The 24,830-nt window shown below is 42.8% G+C and overlaps 1 protein-coding gene across 4 annotated transcripts in view; it reads left to right on the top strand.

Moving 5' to 3' along the window:
- The window catches only part of LOC129771956 (UDP-N-acetylglucosamine--peptide N-acetylglucosaminyltransferase 110 kDa subunit), a 44,757-nt gene extending 34,221 nt beyond the window's left edge, over positions 1-10,536 (top strand). For all 4 annotated transcript variants that reach the window (XM_055776119.1, XM_055776117.1, XM_055776118.1 and 1 more), the window contains exons 7-9: positions 7,122-9,224; positions 9,292-9,558; positions 9,620-10,536. In XM_055776119.1, coding sequence (XP_055632094.1) covers positions 7,122-9,224; positions 9,292-9,558; positions 9,620-9,641 — 2,392 coding nt within the window. In that variant the 3' untranslated portion in view covers positions 9,642-10,536. The remainder of the gene's footprint in view (positions 1-7,121; positions 9,225-9,291; positions 9,559-9,619) is intronic.
- Positions 10,537-24,830: the final 14,294 nt, after the last annotated feature.

The following is a 24,830-nucleotide window of genomic DNA, read 5'->3' as shown; positions in this document are numbered from 1 at the left end:
AAAATTACCACTTTTAAACCGTGCAAACCACGTCTGACACGTTCGCTCAGTTGGAGCATGGTAACCATAAACTTCCATCAAAATGTGATGACTTTCCGCAGCTTTTTTCTTCATATCGAAGTAATGAAGTAACACTCCCCGCAAAAACACTCTCGTTGGTACGAACTTCGACATTTTCGAAGTGGCAGAAAACTATGTTGTTTACGCTTCAACTTTTTGACATAGACTGAAAAAGACGCGCAATGGCAGTAGCTTTCCAACGAATGTTTGGAAATTTGATTCACTGGAATAATAATCATGTTACGCCATATGTTGTAAAACCGAAGAACCTTACCGGTACACCTAAAATATATTGATGTTTCAGGAAAGCGATACTTTCCTTTATTGTTAAGAGAATAAAAATAAATATTCTCGTATTTGTGAAGGCTCTCCTCTTTCTCTATGTGACATCACTCATTAAAATTTTTCTTGAATCCAATACTGACAGTGCAGAGATATGTTTGTCAACATCTTGCTTGCATCAAGGCAGAATGGACATTTTGTTCTTCTAATTGTTTTTAAGAAGCTGTAAACCTTGCAGTTCGTCCGTCTTTGAATGGACATCCTATTTTCGCGTGGAAACTATGAATGCAACTATTCGTCCACAATACGTCCAATTTTCCAGTTTCCATGCGATGACTAATATTTCACCACTTCACCTACACTTGACGAGATTTGTTGTTGAGTTATTATTTCGAAATATCCCAAACTCGTTGGGTGTTTTTCTAACTTCCACGGCAAAAACAAACATCAAAGAATGAAAATGATTTAGTGAATGTTATCGCATCCTTTGTTCGCTATGTTGATTAAACCAATTGAAAAATGCACCAACAAAAATACCATTTCAAACAAACAGAACCGAGAAACGAAAAAAAAAATTAAGAGTTGATTGTTCGAATTATGAAACACTTTGATGTGGATGTTTTGATGTAACACCACGGTGATGTGTATGCTTATTTGCTATTCAAGTAGAGAACGTTGATCGAAGAACAGCAGCTGTTATTATTTCTCCTATTTTCTTCTAATGGAAACTTCACCTACCAGTGAGCAATGTATGTGTGCGATGGCAGCGGATGCTGCGGTGAATGTGGTCACAGAATTTCGTACGGGAAGATTAATTGTTTTATGAAATATATCACTCCCGTGACAGGACTAACCACAGTCTATGTTTAGGCGAATTGCACACCTCCACCAAACATTGCGAGCCATGATTCAAATATACTAGGAGAATTTGATAACCATATGTGCTCTAGTTTTCCACAATTGATAAACCAAGTTCTTCACTTTGAATATTCAGGAAATCAATGCCTCTTGGAGATGAACCATCACCTCTCAATTGATATAATGACAATGAAGTATGATAGTTTTATGCACGCTCATTCGGGTAATTTCCACGAAATATATTTATTCAAAATTGTTCATGGAATTTGATGACGAAGCATAAGAAAACCAGGTTCATGCAATAACATTTTATGACAAAAAACAAAAATTATTCTGCCTACTTTCAGTCGATTTAATACAAATATAATAATCGTAAAATATGCATTCACAGTGAAAGATAAAATATTCATTCTGCTACATATTATATGCATGTTGAGAAAACAAAGGATGAGTAGATAAAACGACTAACTAATCTAACGCTAAATAAATCCCGGCGGTATGTTTGAACTGCTCCATATGTTTCGCGAACTGCATTCATCCTAATGCAATCTACCGCCAAATTCGTTCAACGCAATTAAATTTACGAGATGCAGTTGTTTCATTTTAACATGCCCCACTATAACTCTACAATTTAAAACAAAAAAAAACGCCTTTTCGGCAGATTCGCGTAGCGTTGGCTTAAACTGTGAAGTGCAACTAAGAATATGGGGAAGTAATCAAAATAATTAAATTTAATGACCCTTTAATCTCGAATTAAGGCAGTCTAGTCATCGTTTCGGAGACAGGTGTAACTTAGTAGAGCACTATACGGATGCGGCCAAATCTCAATAAGTCACGAAAATTGCGATTTACCATGAAACAAAAGTGGAAGTCGGCGGCGTGTTTGTTTGTACAATCTGTATGTTTCAAAACATGGATTTGTTTGACACAACAGCACCAGCTGTTCAGACATGATGCTAAATCACCGCTTTTTGTCATTTCGATTCGACGTGATAACCGCCTCGCGGGACCTGTTCTTTGTTCGTGTCATTTGTCATGGGAGATCATAGAGTAAATTTACAACTTTCACCAGTTATCTGAAAAAAATTAAACTCGAATAGTTCATACATCACACTATTACCTGTTAGATCGACACCTATTAATTAATAATGATGAAACCACACAAGTGTGTAGCACTTAGAATGATTATCGTGATTTACACTACTCTCGTGCATTGAACAATTCGAAGAAGGAGAGGAACTCTGCATTCAATTCTTCCCGGCCATAATCAGGCAGAATGGATTATCAGTGCATCGTTATCTACACCATCGTTCGTATAACACCATATCATCCCTACAACTCACTCTCGGATCTGAAAGCTGACCAGCACGGATGCATTGATTGGTTCACATTCTATATTAAAAGGTTTGCTCTCAAATGTTGTGTTTATTATTGGAACTTGAGTGTGTTTTTTTTTGTTTTCGCTTGAGAGCCAGGAAGCTTGGCAATAAAATTGATCGAACTTGTTTCTCCATAAAATATGTACGTACCCTTTTTTTTTGCGACAAACATCATATGCGGCGGGAAGTATTTTCCTTCCATCTCGCTCTCTCTCACTCTCTCGCAACGTTGTCAATATCCTTACGAACATCGTTCGCGTAGGTACACTTGTGAAGCTGCAAGAATTTTGAATAAATAAGATCTATCAATAAATTCTATTTTTAGCAACAGCACCCTTCGAAGATTCAATATCTATCTTGATGCTGTGAACAACGATTTGTGCGCTATTGATGAAATTTTGATTGCTTTTCCTTTTCGCTCCTGATTTTTTTTTCTTAATATGTAACGATTGTCGATTCTCGCGCTGCTAGTTTGATTCTACGCCAAAGTGTAGCCGATGGAATGTTTAGTAGCAGCATACTATGAACACATTAACACTTTCATCGCCCCGTCACCCAGATATTTTTCTGGTTCAATTTGAATTGAATTTTGAAACGGAATTTGATGGAATATGTACTTAAATGTAAATGTGGGATATGTAGAATAATCAAATTATCAAAAACATTAAAATATAGTTTTTATACTATACATTCAAACGGTTTTATTTAGCACGATCTATTGTTAGTATGTTTGTATATTTATCTGTTTATCTGTAGGGTTGTCCCATATCAATAAAAATTTAACCCCCTTCCTGTTGACCGCAATCAATGCAATCAATAACTCGAAATTTTCAATTTTGCGACTTGGCCTCTGACTTAACACCGACCATATGTCTAATTTAAATTTCGACTGATTTTTTAAAACGGCGTAATTAAAATTATTGATCTTTCCACAAAGTGACATGATCTTGATATGATATATTCACAGAATCTTCGCAATCGATTGAACAAAATATTCCATATTCTCCAATAAAATTGTAGTTATTCATCGTCATCGAATATTGTATATAGAACAAGTACGTTCGGTTGAATTTCATTTTTTATCATCATTGGCAACACTGTACAATTGACTGAAAAAATATTTTTATAAGTTTTCTAATCAGCAGTCGGTTGATTTCATTCGGATTCAACAGAAAAGCTATGGATGTGAAATTGCTGTAGCAAGTAAGCGTCGTGTCTCTCTCTCTTCCTCTCTATTTCGGGAGCAATTTCCTGTAGCCGTGCTCCGTTCACTGTGTTCAATCCTTTACCTTGAGAGTCCTGTGTTCGCAACTCGACAATACTAGTACAGTCAATAAGCAACTTCCTGTAAATATATATTAACTTCTTGTGCTGGTGAATTATTGGCAGAGGCTCGTAAGTATCTCTTCACAACCTTTTACTTTCATGCTTTTGAATTTTTGATTTAAAAATGTAGATATAATTTCATAATGAATTAAAACCAAAACGTTGCTCAGAACGTTTTGTTATTTGATCAAAACATTGGAGTCATTTGAAAATTATATCTCATCAGAAAAAAAACACCGTCTAGCACAAAATTGATTTTTTGAGTTTTCTCGCGAAATTGTTTAGACGTAGGACTACGTCTTTCTGTAAGGGTGCCAAATCAGAAAACAGGTCACGATTCCTAGAAATAAAGTTAATGTTAATAACTACTTTTGCTACGAATGAATTTCAACGCTTTGCATACCAATCGAATAAAAATTCTCTAAGATTTTTTCGATATGGTATACATTGTGATTCCCCAATTCCTAAACGGCTTCAATAATCGAAAATTAGAAGCATTCCCATTTTCCCATACATTTGTTCTACCCATTTGTATGCCCTCCTACTGGTGCTGTCCAGAAGGCGCAACTTATGCTATTATCTGTATCAACAAATTAAGGGAAAAAATGAAAATAAAGGTTTATTCTCATTTTAAATTTATTTTTCTTATTTATGGGGTGTGAAAGGCGTATAAATACAACAAAATAAATCATAAAAAGGTTTTCTCGTGAATTGTATGATGTTTATACATGGTCTTGTTGAACTTTGTCTTCGAATTTTTCGTCAGTTTCGTCCTTGAAGCTCCTCCTAGGGCCGATACATAGTTCTTCGCTTTTAAAATAGAGTCTATAATAGTGGATGTCAAAAAAAAAATATTCAACACATGTCGATGAATGTTATCAAAAAGTGTCTTAGAAACGACCTAAGTAATGAATACAAAAAATTTTCATCACGCCTTTTGCTATCCAATAGCTGGGACAAAGTTATATCTGAGTTATTCAATGTTTGCTCAGTAAGATTCGTCTTGAGTAGTCTGAATTTGTTATCCAAGTCTTGACTATAACCTGCATCAATGAATTGAGTAAATTGACGCATAAAATCATTAAGGTTCGGTAATTTAACGATATTTTGGAGGTTTATCGAGGTCGCAGTTTTGATAACTGAAATTAAATTGGTTTGAAATTTGTTTCACGAGAATATAGAAGTTACGACAAATCGATTTGAAGGTCAGTTCGATACCAAAGTAAACATCCTCATACTTTTTCAGAAAGATTTCAAAATCTTCCACATCAAGGTCAGCATCGGCGAATCGTTGCACGTAGCTCTCCAAACATAAGTTACCCAACATGATCAACAATAACATTCTTGTTTCATTATAAAGTTCGCAAAATTGAAAACTTTCTGATTGAAAAGTACAATTGACATTATTGATGAGCGGTAGAACAAAGTTAGGAACAGCATAATCGGTTTAGTCATATTATCGTTAAAATGAGTCAATGTACGATTGGCGGATAGATTATGGTCATACTTAACTTGGAACGAAAAGAATTGTTCGAGGACTTCAAATCGCTCAAGATTTCGCTTAATAACTGCCTCCAACGAAAATCATCTCGTTGCGTTTCGTTAAACATTTTTAAGAATCAAGGTATCTATGTATGCACTGTAATAAAATATGTAATATGTAATAAATTGTATTAAAAAAAATCTGTAAATTATCCTGTATGTGTGGCAACCCGGTGTATAAGTGAGGTACGATATTCATATATCATTGCGAATCAAATGCAGTGTTCGTTCTATGAGCATCGTGGAGAGAGAAAATATTGCAATGTTAGCTGCACCTGTTTCCAAATGAGTATAAATAACTCATTCACAATTGGAAATCACATTCTCAATTCAGCTAGCGAGCAGACAACAATCTTTTTGATGTTGAGATGTTTTACAGAGGTTTTGAACGATACATAGGAAGAAAAGAAAAGAAAAAAGCAAACAGTGGTGCAATTTTGTACGTTAAAGCAAAAAGAATATTTTTGCATGTCACGCACAATTTGTTGTTTTTATACGTTGATTAGCGTTGGTAGATTGAAGTAGTTGAGAAACGTGCAGTAATAGCGCTGAGGGTGCGAATATTTGATTGCCTGTGTTACCGAATGTCGCGATAGCGCTCGTGATGAATGCTGAATGAAAACGTCTCTTTATAAACAACCTCAGCGTTTTTAATTGATAAATCTTCCGCTCCCGAGAACAAACATTAAAACTGTTATTTGGCCCGTTCGACCACATAAGTTATAAGAAAATAAGTCACAATACAATTTTCATCTATTGGAAACCAAACCGTTATACACTGAAGTTGCTTTTTACGCGGCTTTTCTAACGTGGTTTTGGAAATTTACGCGGATTTCGGAATTTACGCTGATTTTGTAATCCTGTTTGCGGGAGAACAGAGGATTGCGCTTTAAGGTGTGGCGTCGGGGGATCGCATCGCATGCATCAGTGCACTTGCGACTGAACAATCGCTCTTAGACAATAAGTATAATTTAAATGTATTAGAATTATCATTAGGACACTTACGTTCAGATCTGTTGGTGTTAATGATAAAAATTAAAATGAAATGAAAACAATTATTTGGCAAGCAGTATTTTTTTTTTTTTATCTTCGCTTATTTTTCGTCGGCCTATTTCCGCCACTTTAGTGCCAATCACCGACATCAGGGAGGCGACTCCACCTGTTCCTACCTATCAGACTCAACAACTCATGAGCCGGGCCAACTTCTTTTACTTCCGCTCCGAAGGAAGACGTAACCAGAGATTTTTCGCCTCAGAAAATCCCAACGACGCCAGCTGGGATTGAACCCAGGCCGATCGGATTGTGAGGCTGTTACGCTAACCATACAACCACTGGCGCCGTCTGGCAAGCAGTAGATGAGATGTTTTTCCTGACAAGCTTCATAGCCTGATTTGTTACTTCTAATTACCGTTGGATTCGAGAGTTACCTCACTGGGATATGTTTCACTTCAAAAATAGGATATCAAAAATTATCTTGACTAATTCCTTGTCCCAAATATATGAAAAAGTAGCGGATTACTGTTTGAATAACACACAAAAAAAACATTAATTTCAATATACTCAAGTTATTTCAATGATTGATCTGTACCCGTATTCATTAAAAGTGAATAATAGTTAAATTAAACAAGTAAAGTGAAATAAAAGTCTCAATTTTTCTCTTATTCTAAATTCCAGAGCCGTTGCTGCTTACCTGCGAGCGCTCAACCTGTCACCATACAATGCGGTTGTGCATGGTAATCTGGCCTGTGTGTACTACGAGCAGGGACTCATCGATTTGGCCATCGACACGTACCGACGAGCGATCGAACTGCAATCCAACTTCCCCGATGCGTATTGTAACTTGGCGAACGCTCTCAAAGAAAAAGGCCAAGTTCAGGAAGCGGAGGACTGCTATAATACAGCCCTCAGGCTGTGTCCTAACCATGCTGATTCACTCAACAATCTGGCCAATATCAAGCGCGAGCAGGGCTACATTGAGGAAGCAACCAGACTATACTTGAAGGCGTTGGAAGTGTTTCCCGAGTTTGCAGCAGCTCACTCCAACTTGGCATCGGTGCTTCAGCAACAGGGCAAACTGAATGAGGCGCTCCTGCACTACAAGGAAGCTATTCGAATTCAACCGACGTTCGCTGATGCATACTCTAATATGGGAAACACTTTGAAGGAAATGCAGGATGTCGCAGGAGCACTTCAATGCTACACTCGTGCTATTCAAATAAACCCAGCTTTCGCTGATGCGCACAGCAATTTGGCAAGTATTCACAAGGATTCCGGGAATATTCCGGATGCGATTCAATCTTACAGAACAGCGCTGAAGCTGAAACCCGATTTTCCGGATGCATATTGCAATTTAGCACACTGTCTACAAATCGTGTGTGACTGGACAGATTATGAGGCTCGTATGAAGAAATTAGTGGCCATTGTGGCGGATCAGCTGGAGAAAAACAGATTACCGTCTGTTCATCCGCATCATTCAATGTTGTATCCCTTGTCTCATGATTTTCGCAAAGCGATTGCTGCACGGCATGCAAACCTGTGCCTTGAGAAAATTAATATCCTCCACAAGCCGCCGTATAAATTTTCCCGGGAACAGACAGGTCGGCTGAAAATTGGGTATGTAAGCAGTGATTTCGGAAATCACCCTACATCGCACTTGATGCAGTCAATTCCCGGAATGCACGATCGATCTCGGGTGGAGGTATTTTGTTATGCTCTCAGTCCAGATGATGGAACTACGTTCCGGAGTAAGATTTCCCGAGAAGCTGAGCATTTCATAGAATTGTCACAGATTGCTTGCAATGGGAAAGCAGCTGATCGGATTCACGCTGACGGTATCCATATCTTGGTCAATATGAATGGTTACACTAAGGGAGCACGCAATGAAATATTCGCCCTTAGGCCTGCACCTATCCAGGTTATGTGGCTTGGCTACCCTGGAACTAGTGGTGCCAGTTTCATGGATTACATTGTCACCGACTCGGTCACTTCACCCATGGAACTAAGTGATCAATATAGCGAGAAACTGGCCTACATGCCACACACATACTTTATTGGCGATCACAGACAAATGTTTCCTCATCTGAAAGAACGTGTCATTGTGAGTGGTAAGCAGCAGAATAATCAACTAGTTGACAACGTCGCGGTCATAAATGCGACCGATCTTTCGCCATTAGTTGAGAACACTGATGTGAGAACCGTTCGGGAGGTGGTGATCGGCAATACACCCGTTGAAATTCAGCACAAGGTCGTAGAGCTACCAACGACGACACCAGTAGAAACCATGATCGCTTCTGGGCAAATTCAAACCTCGCTCAACGGAGTAGTTGTACAGAATGGATTGGCAACAACTCAAACAAATAATAAAGCAGCTACGGGTGAAGAAGTTCCACAAAATATTGTTGTAACGACTCGACAGCAGTATGGTCTTCCGGATGATGCAGTCATATACTGCAACTTCAACCAACTCTACAAAATTGATCCACACACTCTTACTTCGTGGGTGAACATTCTCAAACAAGTACCGAATGCGGTGTTGTGGTTACTGCGATTCCCAGCAGTTGGTGAATCCAATATTCTAGCTGCATCGCAGCAACTAGGGTTGGCACCAGGACGAATTATATTTTCAAATGTTGCCGCTAAGGAGGAACATGTGCGACGAGGACAGTTGGCGGATGTATGTCTCGATACGCCTCTTTGTAACGGACACACAACTTCAATGGATGTGCTGTGGACCGGTACTCCCGTAGTGACACTGCCTGCAGAGACGTTAGCGTCACGGTGAGTTATTTTATGTGATGCCACAACTATCAACATTTCTAAACGTATTTTTCCTTTCTCAAAACAGAGTGGCTGCTTCGCAATTGGCTACGTTGGGATGTCCAGAATTGATTGCTCGAACACGCCAGGAGTATCAGGATATTGCTATCAAGCTCGGTACCGATAAGGAATATCTGAAGGCTATTCGTGCCAAAGTTTGGTTGGCTCGATGTGAAAGTCCGCTGTTCGATTGCAAACAATACTCCCACGGATTGGAGACGCTGTTCTATAAAATGTGGGAACGGTTTGCTAGGGGCGAACGGCCCGATCATATATCAGCAAAAGAAGCATCCAAGTAAGTTATAAACACATGTCCACAACACAGAAAGTAAATACAATTGTAAATGCAATTTCAGAAAAAATGTGAGATATTTTTAAGTATGAAGTGTTTAAATTGGTTGATGTCATTTTAAGATACTGGAATTAGGATCGAGAAATTCCAAAACAGCTAGTAAAAGATTTTTCAAATCTGGCACTTTTATAGAGAAAAAACTAGTTTATTTATTTTACGATAGTTCAAAAAATATTTTAGTTGATAAGAAATTGAAAAACGTGTGTTATTTCAAATGTGAAAATATAGTTTAAGACAAAAACAACTTAGTGATATTGAATGATTCGAACATACGGTAGTTAAACGTGAACCTAATTTACTGTTTATGCTGTATTTTGAAAATGCAAACATTTATGGAAACCATGGATGTTTTCTTCAAGCACTTATCAACTTCTATTAATCTGATTTTCCTTTTATGAGTATCAACTGAGTTAATGTCAATTTCGGTTCGATTGTAAGTTCTCGTAGGAACATTGCGAAAAGGTATCGCCTTTCGTAGATAGCGCACTAAGAAATGCATTTCCGTTCCGTTATGTTCAAGTTGATAAAGTGGTTATAAAACCAACAACAAACTGATGATAACACACAACAAATTGAGATCGTGTATAACCAAGCATAAAATAAATAGTGCGTTTTTGCATATCCTCAAATTGAAATTAGATCGTAAAATGCAGCTAATATAGCAAATATTGACGGCCAAAATCTAAACTGGAACAGCAATTATCTGGTGCAACCTTTAGCACCATTTACGATAGACAAAAGTTGTCTTAATCAGGCGATCAGTGTTCTAGAAAAGATCTCTGTTCGTTCAAGGGGATTATTTGTAAATAGAATTCTTTCTCATAAACTAGCAGAACCAACAAGAGCAAATATTTTTTGTGTAGAGAAGACACAAGTGAAGTTGTGCTAGTGATAGTATGAAAATAAATGCATGTTACTTAATGCTGGAGGCTGACTCATATATCACATTCCGTCATTTTTCTTCAATATACCTTTTTGTCCATCGACAGAAAATCAAATGTGTTTCGCCTGGCGAAATTTCGAAACGTGATTCGATATCAACTAAAACTCTTGCCCGAAATCGCCTTAAAATTCTCATTTTTTACTGAAAAGTACCAACAAGTCAATTCTCATCTTTTTACTGAAACATTTACTGGACAAGTCAATTGTAACAGATCGCTCACTGGGGGTAAAATGCCCACCTTAAGCAAATAAGGCTCAAACATGTATTTTCTTTGTGATTATGTTTACTAAATATTACGAATAGAGAAAACAAATACAAATAATGAAAATTCTACAAGATTATATGGTATGCATTTCTAAAACAAACGGGGTAAGACGATCTATATGGTGTCCAAAACGCACCACAACAACGGGTTTTTAGAGACGAATGAACTCTCAGAGTTTAAAGTCTCTTTAATTCAAGACCAAACAACCAACAACAACGGTCGAAATGTCAAACAACTTCGAAGCATATCTTTATATACTATATAAATACTGGATACTGGCTTTGGATAAGTTTCTCGCCTGCTAGAAACGTCAGATGCTCTCGCATTTTCGAGCCTTTGTTGTTGTCGAACAAGAGACCCCGAGAAATTTTCATTTCAATATTTTGTGTTTAAAAATGTATTTTTACGTACAGCTGTTCACAAAATACCTCTACGTGCCGCTGTACGTAAAAGTGCTGGCAGACTTTCGGTCTTTAAAGCAGGAGTTTTTATTGTGATTCTAAGGTTTAGGCTATTGGATGGATTTTAGTAGTGCGAATCATTTTAATAATTTTGTTCGTTCCAGTTTTTATTACATGATACATATAGGTATGAGGAAACGGTTATATGCACACAAGAATTGGAGACAAATTGCTGTATTATTTGGTAACATTAAGGCAAGGCGCAAATTGAGACGCATATAGCGCGAGTAACTTGGCGCGATATAGCGCCTGTTTTTGTGGCTAATGAAAACAGATAGAACGGCGCAAATTGGCCAGATGACGCGAGATGGTGGAGCGCTCGTGAGACACGACTCGCGCGACGCTGTGGCTGAACCACAGTTTCTCGTGCTGGTCATGCCGGTTGTGGTAGTTGTGTTGGTGAACAATCATGTAGCGCCGTGGGTTTGACACTGTATGGCTGTACTGGTCGGGTGATTGTGTTAGTAAATAAATATATCGCGCAACTCTGTGTTAATCAGTCATTTTATGCGAGTGGCATATTATTTACACCAAACTGCGACTCAATATGCGCTCCACCACGCTACGTTTGTGGCACGTATGAGTCGTGTCGGTAGTCTCGCGTTTGCTTACGAGCGCTATACGCTTCTCAATTTGCGCCTAGCCTAACAGTGAACTAGCTATTTGTAGAGGGACGATTTGCCCCATCATGACTTGTTTGAGAAAATCGCATTTCAAATAAAAATTAAACTTTTAATATTTGTTGATTCAAACTCATTCGATAGCTTTAGTAATATTTGAGAATGTTATGAAGTTTTCATAATTTAAATTAGTCTTATAATGCTTCAGAAGTCTTATGGCAGAAGCGGCCAAAGTTGCATCAAATCATTCAGTTTTTCATACATTGCTAATTTTAAAGCAAGATGAGGTTTTCTGTGCTAGCATATGTACAATAATATTTGTGATAAAAAAGTGAAGTTATGAGCATCGAAAAATCCTGCCAATTATTTCATTTTCGATGGTATTTCAAGGAGGTGCGTTTTCCCCGACGGCACGTTTTACCCCCCGTTCCCCTACATAAAATATTCTTGAAGGTGTATCACAGGACCTGAAGGTGCAAAAGTGGTTGCGAACATACAATGTCGGACAAAACGTTAAGACCACTGCTCAAACAAAAAAGAAAGTGACAATACTTTGACATAAAATAATTCAATCCAGTGCTTCAATTCGTTTATAATAATTTATTTACATTGTTCGAAGGAACCATTTCACGAGTGGCAGACTAGAAATCACGGAAAGGCCCTTCAATCTTATAAATCTGCAGGGGCAGGTGGCATTTTTCAGACCCTGATTCAAAATGGAGATTCAAAGCTAATTCCATCTCTAATCTGAATTTTTGAAGGAAGTCTGAAAATAAAACACACTCCTTCCATATAGAGAATTCAATTTCAATAACTGTTTCGTAAAAAAAATGTATTACTGCGTTTCCTAATGTCGAAGGTGTTTTTGATAATGCTTCATATCTTTTATCAAGATGGGGACTGAAATTCTGATTATACTTCTCTTCGTTGGCCGAGGCATTTTGATTGAATGTAATACTTTTCCGTCTACTGTTTTTGAGAGGATATGCAGCCGTGGCAGTGTTCCGAGCTCTGCCATACAAATTGCTTAACCAATGTTAAAGTTGCTAAAAATTACATTATAGACCCATTAAACGTAAACATAATAATTGTATTGATATCAACACAATTTTATTCTATTGGTTTTCATGATTTGAAACGCTATGACGCAGGAATAACATTTTATTGAGTAGTTTTTATAGTTGTTTCGATGATGTTGTCTGGCATCAGTGTCGATAGAATAACGATGCTTTCACCAATACACCATTGCCGAAAATTCGAAAAAGTAAATTTAACTTTCAGAGCACTAGCTCGAGTTTTCCGACGTTTTTCACTATACAGTGCGACAGCAGATGAAAATTTAATATCTTGTGAGTAATCGATCAGAGTTTGGTTGATATTACTTGATGGAAAGATCATTTTCTTCACACTGTTTCGCAAAATTATTGGCTTTTCGGGCGAGGGGTGAGGGAGGGAGATGAAAGAAATGAGCGCCATTGTGGCAGCCATTTGTGGCTAGCTTCCACCTTCACCTTAACTTGTGTGGTACGATTTTCAATAGATCCAAGATCCAATTTCAATAGTCAACTCATGTGCTTCGCTGATTACCTAGACATTGTCGGCAGACGGTAGCTGATTACACCAGGCTTAAGCACCAAGTAGAGAAAGTTGTACTGAGAATCAAATACATACATACGAATCCGAGCACAACAGGACCCGATTAGGTAGTAGTGTAGTGATCGACGGCGATGAGTTAGTGGACCAATTTGTCTACCTTGGTCCAATGTTAACGTCTGACAATGACACCAGCCGCGAAATCCGGAGACACATTATCAATGGGTGTGTCGTACTTACTATGGTCTCCACAAACATTTGAAGTCAAACAAACTTAGCAATTATGCGAAATGTTTTCTGAACAAAACGCTCATAAGACGGATTGTCCTTTACGGGCACGAAATGTGGGATTACTCGAAGAGATCCTGTGAACACTCGGATTGTCACGAATTTGATGTCTAGTGAACTTGTTCACGAGTCACAACGGTTCTCCTATGAGTAATAGATAACCGAACTCAGTGGGTCTGATCACGAACGCCACTTCACGGAGAAAACGAAGAGAATTGCATGCAAGATTATTAACACTTCATTCCGTTTTCACCGCCTTCGTAATCAGGCACAGTATTAATAAAAGTTGTCGATTCAGTATAGATGTAAACAGCATTGATCTGTATGTACAAACTGCAACCCAGGACTGCATGTTGGGGAATGTTTCGAAGGATATTACATGAAAGGGGATTATAAAATATATTTTTTATTTGAAAACAATACATTCAGTAAGTACTTATCTAGAGTTTACACGTCTTTTTTATCTTTCAAAATCTTACAAGTTATGTATCACTGCTCTTATAAGTAAAAATAATTCGTTATGGTGTACGATACCCATGTCCAAATTCAATAGACCGCAAAGAGTTGACATGAAATGATGACTCCGAACCCCAAAACGTTGTGAAAGTAGAGGATGTAATTGCAACAAAGTGCAGTATCTCTAAATATTATGTTTTGCACTTAAATAAAATTGTTTGGAAAAATAAAAATTGCCCAATTTTTATATATTTGTTTCAATTGCTTATCGTACAATCTCTCTCGTTGCTTATCGTACAATGAATCGTTATCAAACACAAGGACCGAAATGTCAAAATTGCTGTTCGGCCATTGCTCGTGAAAAAACAAATTTGTTTATAAAACAAATCGTATCTTTTGGTGACAAATGCATTCGTTGGCAAAATCGCTGCTCGCGCTTTACTGTCGAATCATAACAGTGCAGAAGGATGTTTTTAGTATATCTTTTCGCTTCTAGCTGCGCAACCAATGCCTTTCTTTCCAAGCAAAATGTACTTCTGTGTGGCTCCCATCGGCGGGGAAAAGAGTACTATCAGCTTATGGCGATGGTGACAAGAAATAACGCTTAGGGATTACACATCCGGTTTCTGCCGGACCGGTCTGAAACCCAAATGGCAAATTTCAACCGTACCAACCTATTTACGGCGCCGTGGTGCAGCCGTCTACTGCGACTACATGTCCGGCGATCGGACAAGTATTATACGCGATGAAAGCGATGAAAGTAGTATAGTGTCGACGTCTGGTGGAGACATCAGTTTGGGAAAGCAAATCATTCTCTATAATATTATTAAACCTTAAGACAGTTTTGAGTTGTTTAAATTTTTAATGAAAATTTATTTCATTACTTATTTCATTTCTTAAAACCTGCGGTACTGATTCTTGTTTAATCATTTCTGTATAATTTTCTTGATATTTTCACTAAAACTCAATATTGTAATATAAAATCACTATCAAACATAATTATTGTTCCGGGGTATTTCCTCTCTTGCAAAAAACGTGCTACTCTATTACATAAAAACATATTTTATAAGAAAAAGTTAATTTTCATTCATAATTTTTTATTTTATATATGTGTTTATTGCACCTGAAAATCCATTATCACTATCATTTCCCAAAAGCGGAGCATAACGCCCAACGCGATTTGACAGTTGTTTGTCATGTCTGTTAGTATTAGTACAATTCAGGCAATTTTTCCTCTCATGTATTAGTATGTGTGTGGTATTGACGTTTGTTTGTTTGAGTCAATTCAGAAGTCGCAAGTGATATGGATGCCGAAATTTTTATTTCGCTGCTATGGAACAACTTAAGTAATGAACCTTTCTGATCAAAGCGAAGCAATGGTCACAGGCGCACGAGGGCATCATGGAGTATATTGCCATGTGTAACAGGATCACTGGACCACCTACAACCCGATACACATGCCCTTATGGCAACAAAATTCTAGCAAGTGCGTCACGCTGTGCAACCAAAATAAACATGCGAACCATGTCGTAAATTCAGGCCAAGGTTCCGATGGTTATTTATTGCATAATATGACGCGCTGACCATTAACTTCCTTTGTTTACTTTTGCACTTCTTCGCTAGCTTCGCTAGCGTGAATTTAATGACAAACACATGCTTGCGCAAATGCGCAAACGTTTCCTATTTATGCTTTCGATTCCGGTTGACATCTTTTCGGACACATGTGTTATGTGTTTTACTACAATTCGCCTGACCACGCATAATAATAGAATTTAGGTTGTAGCTAGTTGTAAGAAATAAACGAATTGAATAAAAGGGAGTCTGACCCAGTTGGGCGGCCTCAGTATGAACGCGTACGTGAAAGTCTTTTCATATAACCGAAAGAAACTACTGGGTGTCCACATGGCGATCCTGCGACCTGCGACATGGCGACCGTGACAGGACTAGTGTGATCTGTGCGGTACTAAGGGTGAGCCGGAAAGTGTTGTTGTGCGACTGAACAGAAACCAATTAAGCAAATTAAGGTGCAAACAGTGATCTACAAATTTATTTCTCTCGAAAGAATAAAGTGAGTGATAGACGTTGGTCAAAGATTGTAGTGAAAGAAGAAGAAAATTCCGACAATGAATCGCTTGTTCCGGATTGATTGAACAATAAAGACATGCTGTCGAGCATATACAGCAAAGTGGAAAGCATGTTGAAGGAAAATGATTCCTGCACGGAGTCGGTTGGAGAAGCTCAATTGTTTGTGCCATCGTTGTCTGCTGAGAAGTTTGATTCACGATCGATGTTTACGTTGAACTGCAAGTGCTCTAATCCTTAAAGAGTCATTAACTGAACAAACCTATCCTTACATCAGAACCACCGAGCCGTCGGGGCCCAGCGCGAGACAAAAAGACAAAAAAAATTATTTTAGCTGGTGCTGGTGAAAAAACAAAGAGAGTGATTTGTGATTTGTGAGTGCTGATAAATGAGACGCATGACAGAATCAGCGAATCGATATTGAAAGCAGCAAAACAGGTGCGCGAGGGCATGACGCTAAAACACACCACTGGGTAGCCTCAACGGTCAGCAAGGCATTCCCATTTAAAGAGGCGTTCCCGCAATACAGTGATTCCGTTGGTACTTGCAATCGTACTGGTACCACCTGCAGCAGTAGCGTTACTTCACCACAGCATCGCTAAGTGTTACCCCCTCGTCAACATAGAAGGAAATCAACTAAGTCAGACAGGAAGCAGCCATCACATGCAGAGGTGCCGGATGGAAAAGCAAGGCGGGTGAGCTCCTGAAATCATTATATATATAAGCAGTTCTTAATAAAAAAAAAAAAAAAAAAAAAAAAAAAAAAAAAAAATCATCAAGCATCAAGCAGACTTATCTCACTTCTTAACTAGGCGAACCTAGCCAGAATTTTCACCTGCCCCCGGGCTTCTGAATGCCAAAGGGGGACTAGGCTCTGCGGAATGCACGTATCTGCATGCTCGTGCTGTTTTAGTCCTGACCGAGGAATTGTCGGACAATCGCGCAGGTGCTAAGGATGACCGACTTTTGGATGCCGGCCAATTCCTTCTCGATGTTCAACACCTTTAGCGCTTCCAGAAGTGTCTTCGGGATAATTCCAGTTCCAGAGAGAACGACTGGAACAATTCTTGGGACCTCCCTTAGCCCCCACAGTTCCTTGAGCTCCACGGCCAATGGTCGGTACTTGCAGATTTTGCGACCGTGGGTCTCCTCCAGATTCTGGTTCAGTGGAATAGCGACATCGATGATGGTGACTTTGCGGTCGCTCTTGTCGTAAACCATTATATCTGGGCGGTTGTGGTGGATCGAGAGGTCGGTCAGAACAGTGCGATCCCAGTACAGCTTGAAACGGTCATTTTCCAGGACAGGTGCAGGCAGGTACCGGTAGTTCGGTACGTTGTCTTCCAGTAGAGCACATTGGAGCGCCAGTTGTCGATGAACAATACGGGCCACGTTGTTGTGGCGCTCGGTGTAGGCTGCGTTGGCCAAAACGGGACAGCCTCCCATAATGTGCTCTATGTTTTCACCTGGTTGATGGCACATCCGGCAAATGTCATCAACGTCTTGATGCCAGACGTACCGCCTGCAGTTTCTCGTCGGCATTATCCTGTCCTGGATGGCTATCATGTCGGCTTCTACAACTGAAGAGAGTTCACCACGCGTTAGCCACAGATTAGATGCGGCCTTGTCGACGTGTGGCCGGTCCAGTTGATGGGGGTGGGCACCATGCACTGCCTTCTGCTTCCAAGCTGCAATCTTCTCCTCCACTGTCTGCAGATTGCAGTTGAGTTGGTACTCCGCTTGCGCCAAGTGCAGAGCGCTGTATCCTCTGTCGGCGGCGCAGACAGCCCGGTATAGCGCGTTTTGGTTGGCGCGTTCTGCGAAGTACTCGCGCAGTTGTCGTACCTGGGCAACACACAGTGCAGAAATGTCGACGATTCCAAGTCCCCCTTCTTTGCGTGGTAGTGAAACTCTCTCCAGTGCCGATTGAGGATGGTGCATTCCGGCCTCTTTGAATGCTTTCCTCATCCTCCTCTCAAGGTCCTCTAGGTTAGTTTTGCTCCATTTGACTACACCAAAACTGAAGGTCAGCAGGGGAACCGCGAATGTGTTGATCGCGCGTACCTTGTTCCCCGCGTTGAGGAAAGTCCTCAGGACACAGTTCACTCGACTCAAGAACTTGTCTCGCAGCTCCGTCTTGATGTCGGAGTGGCGAATCCCGGTGAGCTGTCGGAATCCAAGATATTTATAGGATTCGCCACGAACCATGTCTCTTATAAACTCGCCGTCATAGACCTCGTAGCCTCCGGATTCGGTAAGTTGTCCTTTCAGCAGGTGGACACAGCGACACTTGTCGAGGCCGAACTCCATACAGATGTCCCTGCTTATGTCTTCGACAACCCGGATAGCTACACCTAGACGCTGACGTGAATCAGCGTAGACCTTGAGATCGTCCATGTAAAAGGTATGGGTCACTTCTTCGTGGGCGCCGTCGCCATACCTTATTTTATAGCCATGACCGTTTCTATTGAGCGTCCTACTGAGGGGGTTCAGTGCCAGACAAAACCAAAGCGGGCTGAAAGAGTCGCCTTGGAATATCCCCCTCTTTATCTGCAGCGTTCTAGACTGCAACACATTTTCCCCATCACTGAGGTGCAGAGACGTACTCCACTGCCTCATCGCATGCTGCAGGAACCTAACGACGACGGGATCAATTTTGTAGAGCTCCAATACCCGGACGAGAAACGAGTGAGGTATGGAGTCATAAGCCTTCCTGTAATCGATGTAGGCCATACTTAGGTTCCGCTGGTTATATACCGCCTGGCCGACTATGGCTGCGTCGATGATGGCCTGGTCTTTGCAGCCATGCGTATTTTTCCTGCATCCTTTCTGCTCTTCTGCGATGATGTGATGCTGTTCGCAGTGAACAGAAACTTTGGCGGTAATTATGCTGCTCAGTATTTTGTACAGACTCGATAGGCACGTTATCGGTCTGTACTTTGATGGGTTCAATGTGTTGCTGTCTTTCGGGAGGAGGAAGGTGACGCCACGGGTGGCGAATTCAGGAAGGTTGTGTGGGTCACGTAGCACCTTGTTGAAGCACTCAGCTATCTTTGGATGTGCGACGGTCAGCTTCTTGTGCCAAAAGTTCTGGACACCATCGGGGCCCGGTGCTGCCCAGTTCCTCAGGTACCGCGAGGCTTCGCGGACATCGTTCTCTCCGACGATGATAGCTGGCATCTCTCCAATTTCACCACAACTCTCCTCCTCCCGTCTTAACCACATTTGCCCGTCGCGATGTTCTACTGGGGTCTCCCAAATACCAGCCCAGAAGTTCGTCACATCGCTAATATCTGGCAAACCTTCGCGGTAGTCGGGCTTCTCGTCGCTAATGTGGTCGTAGAACGCTTTTTCGTTATCTCTGAACATCCGATTTTGTTCCTGGCGCTTTGCAGAGTCAGAGTAACGTTTCAGCCGTTTAGTTAGGACGCTCAATTGCTGTACCAGTGTGTCGAGTTTTTCCGTCAGCTGGTGAGCTCCCAGCTGGCGAAGTTCAGTAGGCCGCACGATCACAGCAACTTGGCGACATAATTTCGCCGATCTGCTGCCTCTTTTGTACGCCATCAGTCTTCCAATTGCGGCGCGCTTGTTTAGGATCCGTTGCTCCAATCTCCTTCGCCATGGAGGCTCACGCCTTTCACGGAGATGTTGGAGCAGTCCGCCTCTTGGCCTAATACGGTATCCTAAACTTTTGGCGGTCGCCACAGCAGCACAGTAAACTTTCAGTTGCAGCTCCTCCATGTTCTCAGCATCAACCAAGTGCAGCGGAAGAACGTGCTCGTTCATGAGCTTTACTGCACTTGTCAGCCTGCGGGAATGCTGCAACTTCGGGATCCTGGGGCGCGACAAAGGGTCCGTGTCGCGGAACTGTGAGATCGCCTCGTCGTAATGGAAGACCAGATCGCGTAGTAGTTGTTGATCTGGCTGTGGATCTTCCGGCTCAGGGGGTTGTTGTACTGTGGCCTCCACTGGTGCTGATTCGCGTGCCCCACTCGCGAATGAATTGCTCAGCCGTACTGAACTTCGTCTCGACACATCGCTTGCTCTGCTTGTTCTGGAGCTTAGTTCTCTCTGCACCTGCTGCTTGATCTCGTCGACTTGCGTTTGGGAGAGCATATTGTTGCGTACAATCGCTCTACGCCTCGCGTTCATCGCGTTTTGGTCAAGCCTCCCGACGAACTCTGGATACGCTTCCTCGAACATTGCGAGTATTCGAGGGCGACCGCTCATGTCCGTCTCCAAAGCAGTGCAGATGTAATAGGCGCGGATCACGAATTCATTCATTTCATGTGTCCACATGATCCGTCGCCTAGTAGTACCCACAAGTGTGGACGACTGTCGTCTGACAGTCGCAACACGCCTCGTAGGCGCAGCGTTTCGTTGGTGATGTCGATGGCTGCTGTTTCCGTGTGGCGGTAGCTCTTCGGGTTGAACCCGGCTGGTGGCCCGCTCTTGCACATCGCCCTCCAGCCGCTGGCCGCTCGCTCTTACGCCCGTTCCAGGACCAGCTCCAGTTCGGGGACCCTCCTCGGGCGATCGCATTCTGAGTATTCTTCGTGAACGTAGCTCCATTTTCTGGGTGTATCTCCTTTGCCCGGGAGACAGCGGGTTGGCAAGGCCTCCATGACCCGGGAGGCCTTCCCCGGGAGAGATATAGCGCTCTGACTCGCTCGCACCCCCTCACTTAGCCACTTTCGACACCCGTTCTCGGAGCCAAGACCAGGTGTGTGTTTCCAGTTCACGCCCGATCTAAAAATGTCGTCATATGATCTTCGTGGAGGCGTGAGATAGGAACATTTGAGACCAACAGGTAGGCTCCTACCCTAGTGTTGATCCCCATTTGAGAACCAAAAGTTTACGACAAGAGCGACCGCAAAGTCACCATCATCGATGTCGCTATTCCACTGAACCAGAATCTGGAGGAGACCCACGGTCGCAAAATCTGCAAGTACCGACCATTGGCCGTGGAGCTCAAGGAACTGTGGGGGCTAAGGGAGGTCCCAAGAATTGTTCCAGTCGTTCTCTCTGGAACTGGAATTATCCCGAAGACACTTCTGGAAGCGCTAAAGGTGTTGAACATCGAGAAGGAATTGGCCGGCATCCAAAAGTCGGTCATCCTTAGCACCTGCGCGATTGTCCGACAATTCCTCGGTCAGGACTAAAACAGCACGAGCTGTTTCAAGCATCAAGAAAGGTTCTCAAATGGGGATCAACATAGGGTAGGAGCCTGCCTGTTGGTCTCAAATGTTCCTATCTCACGCCTCCACGAAGATCATATGACGACATTTTTAGATCGGGCGTGAACTGGAAACACACACCTGGTCTTGGCTCCGAGAACGGGTGTCGAAAGTGGCTAAGTGAGGGGGTGCGAGCGAGTCAGAGCGCTATATCTCTCCCGGGGAAGGCCTCCCGGGTCATGGAGGCCTTGCCAACCCGCTGTCTCCCGGGCAAAGGAGATACACCCAGAAAATGGAGCTACGTTCACGAAGAGTAATTAGAATGCGATCACCCGAGGAGGGTCCCCGAACTGGAGCTGGTCCTGGAACGGGCGTAAGAGCGAGCGGCCAGCGGCTGGAGGGCGATGTGCAAGAGCGGGCCACCAGCCGGGTTCAACCCGAAGAGCTACCGCCACACGGAAACAGCAGCCATCGACATCACCCAAGAAACGCTGCGCCTACGAGACGTGTTGCGACTGCCAGACGACAGTCGTCCACACTTGTGGGTACCACTAGGCGCCGGATCATGTGGACACACGAAATGAATGAATTCGTGATCCGCGCCTATTACATCTGCACTGCTTTGGAGACGGACATGAGCGGTCGCCCTCGAATACTAACAATGTTCGAGGAAGCGTATCCAGAGTTCGTCGGGAGGCTTGATCAGAACGCGATGAACGCGAGGCGTAGAGCGATAGTACGCAACAACATGCTCTCCCAAACGCAAATCGACGAGATCAAGCAGCAGGTGCAGAGAGAAATAAGCTCCAGGAACAACAGAGCAAGCGATGTGTCGAGACGAAGTTCAGTACGGCTGAGCAATTCATTCGCGAGTGGGGCACGCGAATCAGCACCAGTGGAGGCCACAGTACTACAACCCCCTGAGCCGGAAGACCCACAGCCAGATCAACAACTACTACGCGATCTGGTCTTCCACTACGACGAGGCGATCTCACAGTTCCGCGACACAGACCCATTGTCGCGCCCCAGGATCCCGAAGTTGCAGCATTCCCGCAGGCTGACAAGTGCAGTAAAGCTCATGAACGAGCACGTTCTTCCGCTGCACTTGGTTGATGCTGAGAACATGGAGGAGCTGCAACTGAAAGTTTACTGTGCTGCTGTGGCGACCGCCAAAAGTTTAGGATACCGTATTAGGCCAAGAGGCGGACTGCTCCAACATCTCCGTGAAAGGCGTGAGCCTCCATGGCGAAGGAGATTGGAGCAACGGATCCTAAACAAGCGCGCCGCAATTGGAAGACTGATGGCGTACAAAAGAGGCAACAGATCGGCGAAATTATGTCGCCAAGTTGCTGTGATCGTGCGGCCTACTGAACCTCGCCAGCTGGGAGCTCACCAGCTGACGGAAAAACTCGACACACTGGTACAGCAATTGAGCGTCCTAACTAAACGGCTGAAACGTTACTCTGACTCTGCAAAGCGCCAGGAACAAAATCGGATGTTCAGAGATAACGAAAAAGCGTTCTACGACCACATTAGCGACGAGAAGCCCGACTACCGCGAAGGTTTGCCAGATATTAGCGATGTGACGAACTTCTGGGCTGGTATTTGGGAGACCCCAGTACAACATCGTGACGGGCAAATGTGGTTAAGACGGGAGGAGGAGAGTTGTGGTGAAATTGGAGAGATGCCAGCTATCATCGTCGAAGAGAACGATGTCCGCGAAGCCTCGCGGTACCTGAGGAACTGGGCAGCACCGGGCCCCGATGGTGTTCAGAACTTCTGGCACAAGAAGCTGACCGTCGCACATCAAAAGATAGCTGAGTGCTTCAACAAGGTGCTACGTGACCCACACAACCTCCCTGAATTCGCCACCCGTGGCGTCACATTCCTCCTCCCGAAAGACAGCAACACATTGAACCCATCAAAGTACAGGCCGATAACGTGCCTATCGAGTCTGTACAAGATATTAAGCAGCATCATAACCGCCAAAGTTTCTGCCCACTGCGAACAACACCATATCATCGCAGAAGAGCAGAAAGGATGCAGGAAAAATACGCATGGCTGCAAAGACCAGGCCATCATCGACGCAGCCATAGTCGGCCAGGCGGTATATAACCAGCGGAACCTAAGTATGGCCTACATCGATTACAGGAAGGCTTATGACTCCATACCTCACTCGTTTCTCGTCCGGGTATTGGAGCTATACAAGATTGATCCCGTCGTCGTTAGGGTTCCTGCAGCATGCGATGAGGCAGTGGAGCACGTCTCTGCACCTCAGTGATGGGGAAAATGTGTTGCAGTCTAGAACGCTGCAGATAAAGAGGGGGATATTCCAAGGCGACTCTTTCAGCCCGCTTTGGTTTTGTCTGGCACTGAACCCCCTCAGTAGGACGCTCAATAGAAACGGTCATGGCTATAAAATAAGGTATGGCGACGGCGCCCACGAAGAAGTGACCCATACCTTCTACATGGATGATCTCAAGGTCTACGCTGATTCACGTCAGCGTCTAGGTGTAGCTATCCGGGTTGTCGAAGACATAAGCAGGGACATCTGCATGGAGTTCGGCCTCGACAAGTGCCGCTGTGTCCATCTGCTGAAAGGGCAGCTTACCGAATCCGGAGGTTACGAGGTCTATGACGGCGAGTTCATAAGAGACATGGTTCGTGGCGAATCCTATAAATATCTTGGATTCCGACAGCTCACCGGGATTCGCCACTCCGACATCAAGACGGAGCTGCGAGACAAGTTCTTGAGTCGAGTGAACTGTGTCCTGAGGACTTTCCTCAATGCGGGGAACAAGGTACGCGCGATCAACACATTCGCGGTTCCCCTACTGACCTTCAGTTTTGGTGTAGTCAAATGGAGCAAAACTAACCTAGAGGACCTTGAGAGGAGGATGAGGAAAGCATTCAAAGAGGCCGGAATGCACCATCCTCAATCGGCACTGGAGAGAGTTTCACTGCCACGCAAAGAAGGGGGACTTGGAATAGTCGACATATCTGCACTGTGTGTTGCCCAGGTACGACAACTGCGCGAGTACTTCGCAGAACGCGCCAACCAAAACGCGCTATACCGGGCTGTCTGCGCCGCCGACAGAGGATACAGCGCTCTGCACTTGGCGCAAGCGGAGTACCAACTCAACTGCAATCTGCAGACAGTGGAGGAGAAGATTGCAGCTTGGAAGCAGAAGGCAGTGCATGGTGCCCACCCCCATCAACTGGACCGGCCACACGTCGACAAGGCCGCATCTAATCTGTGGCTAACGCGTGGTGAACTCTCTTCAGTAGTAGAAGCCGACATGATAGCCATCCAGGACAGGATAATGCCGA

The sequence above is a fragment of the Toxorhynchites rutilus genome, chromosome 2, assembly GCF_029784135.1.
Source record: "Toxorhynchites rutilus septentrionalis strain SRP chromosome 2, ASM2978413v1, whole genome shotgun sequence".
NCBI lineage: Eukaryota > Metazoa > Arthropoda > Insecta > Diptera > Culicidae > Toxorhynchites > Toxorhynchites rutilus.
Note: the sequence above shows the minus strand (reverse complement) of the source record. Positions and strands in the feature narration are given on the sequence as shown.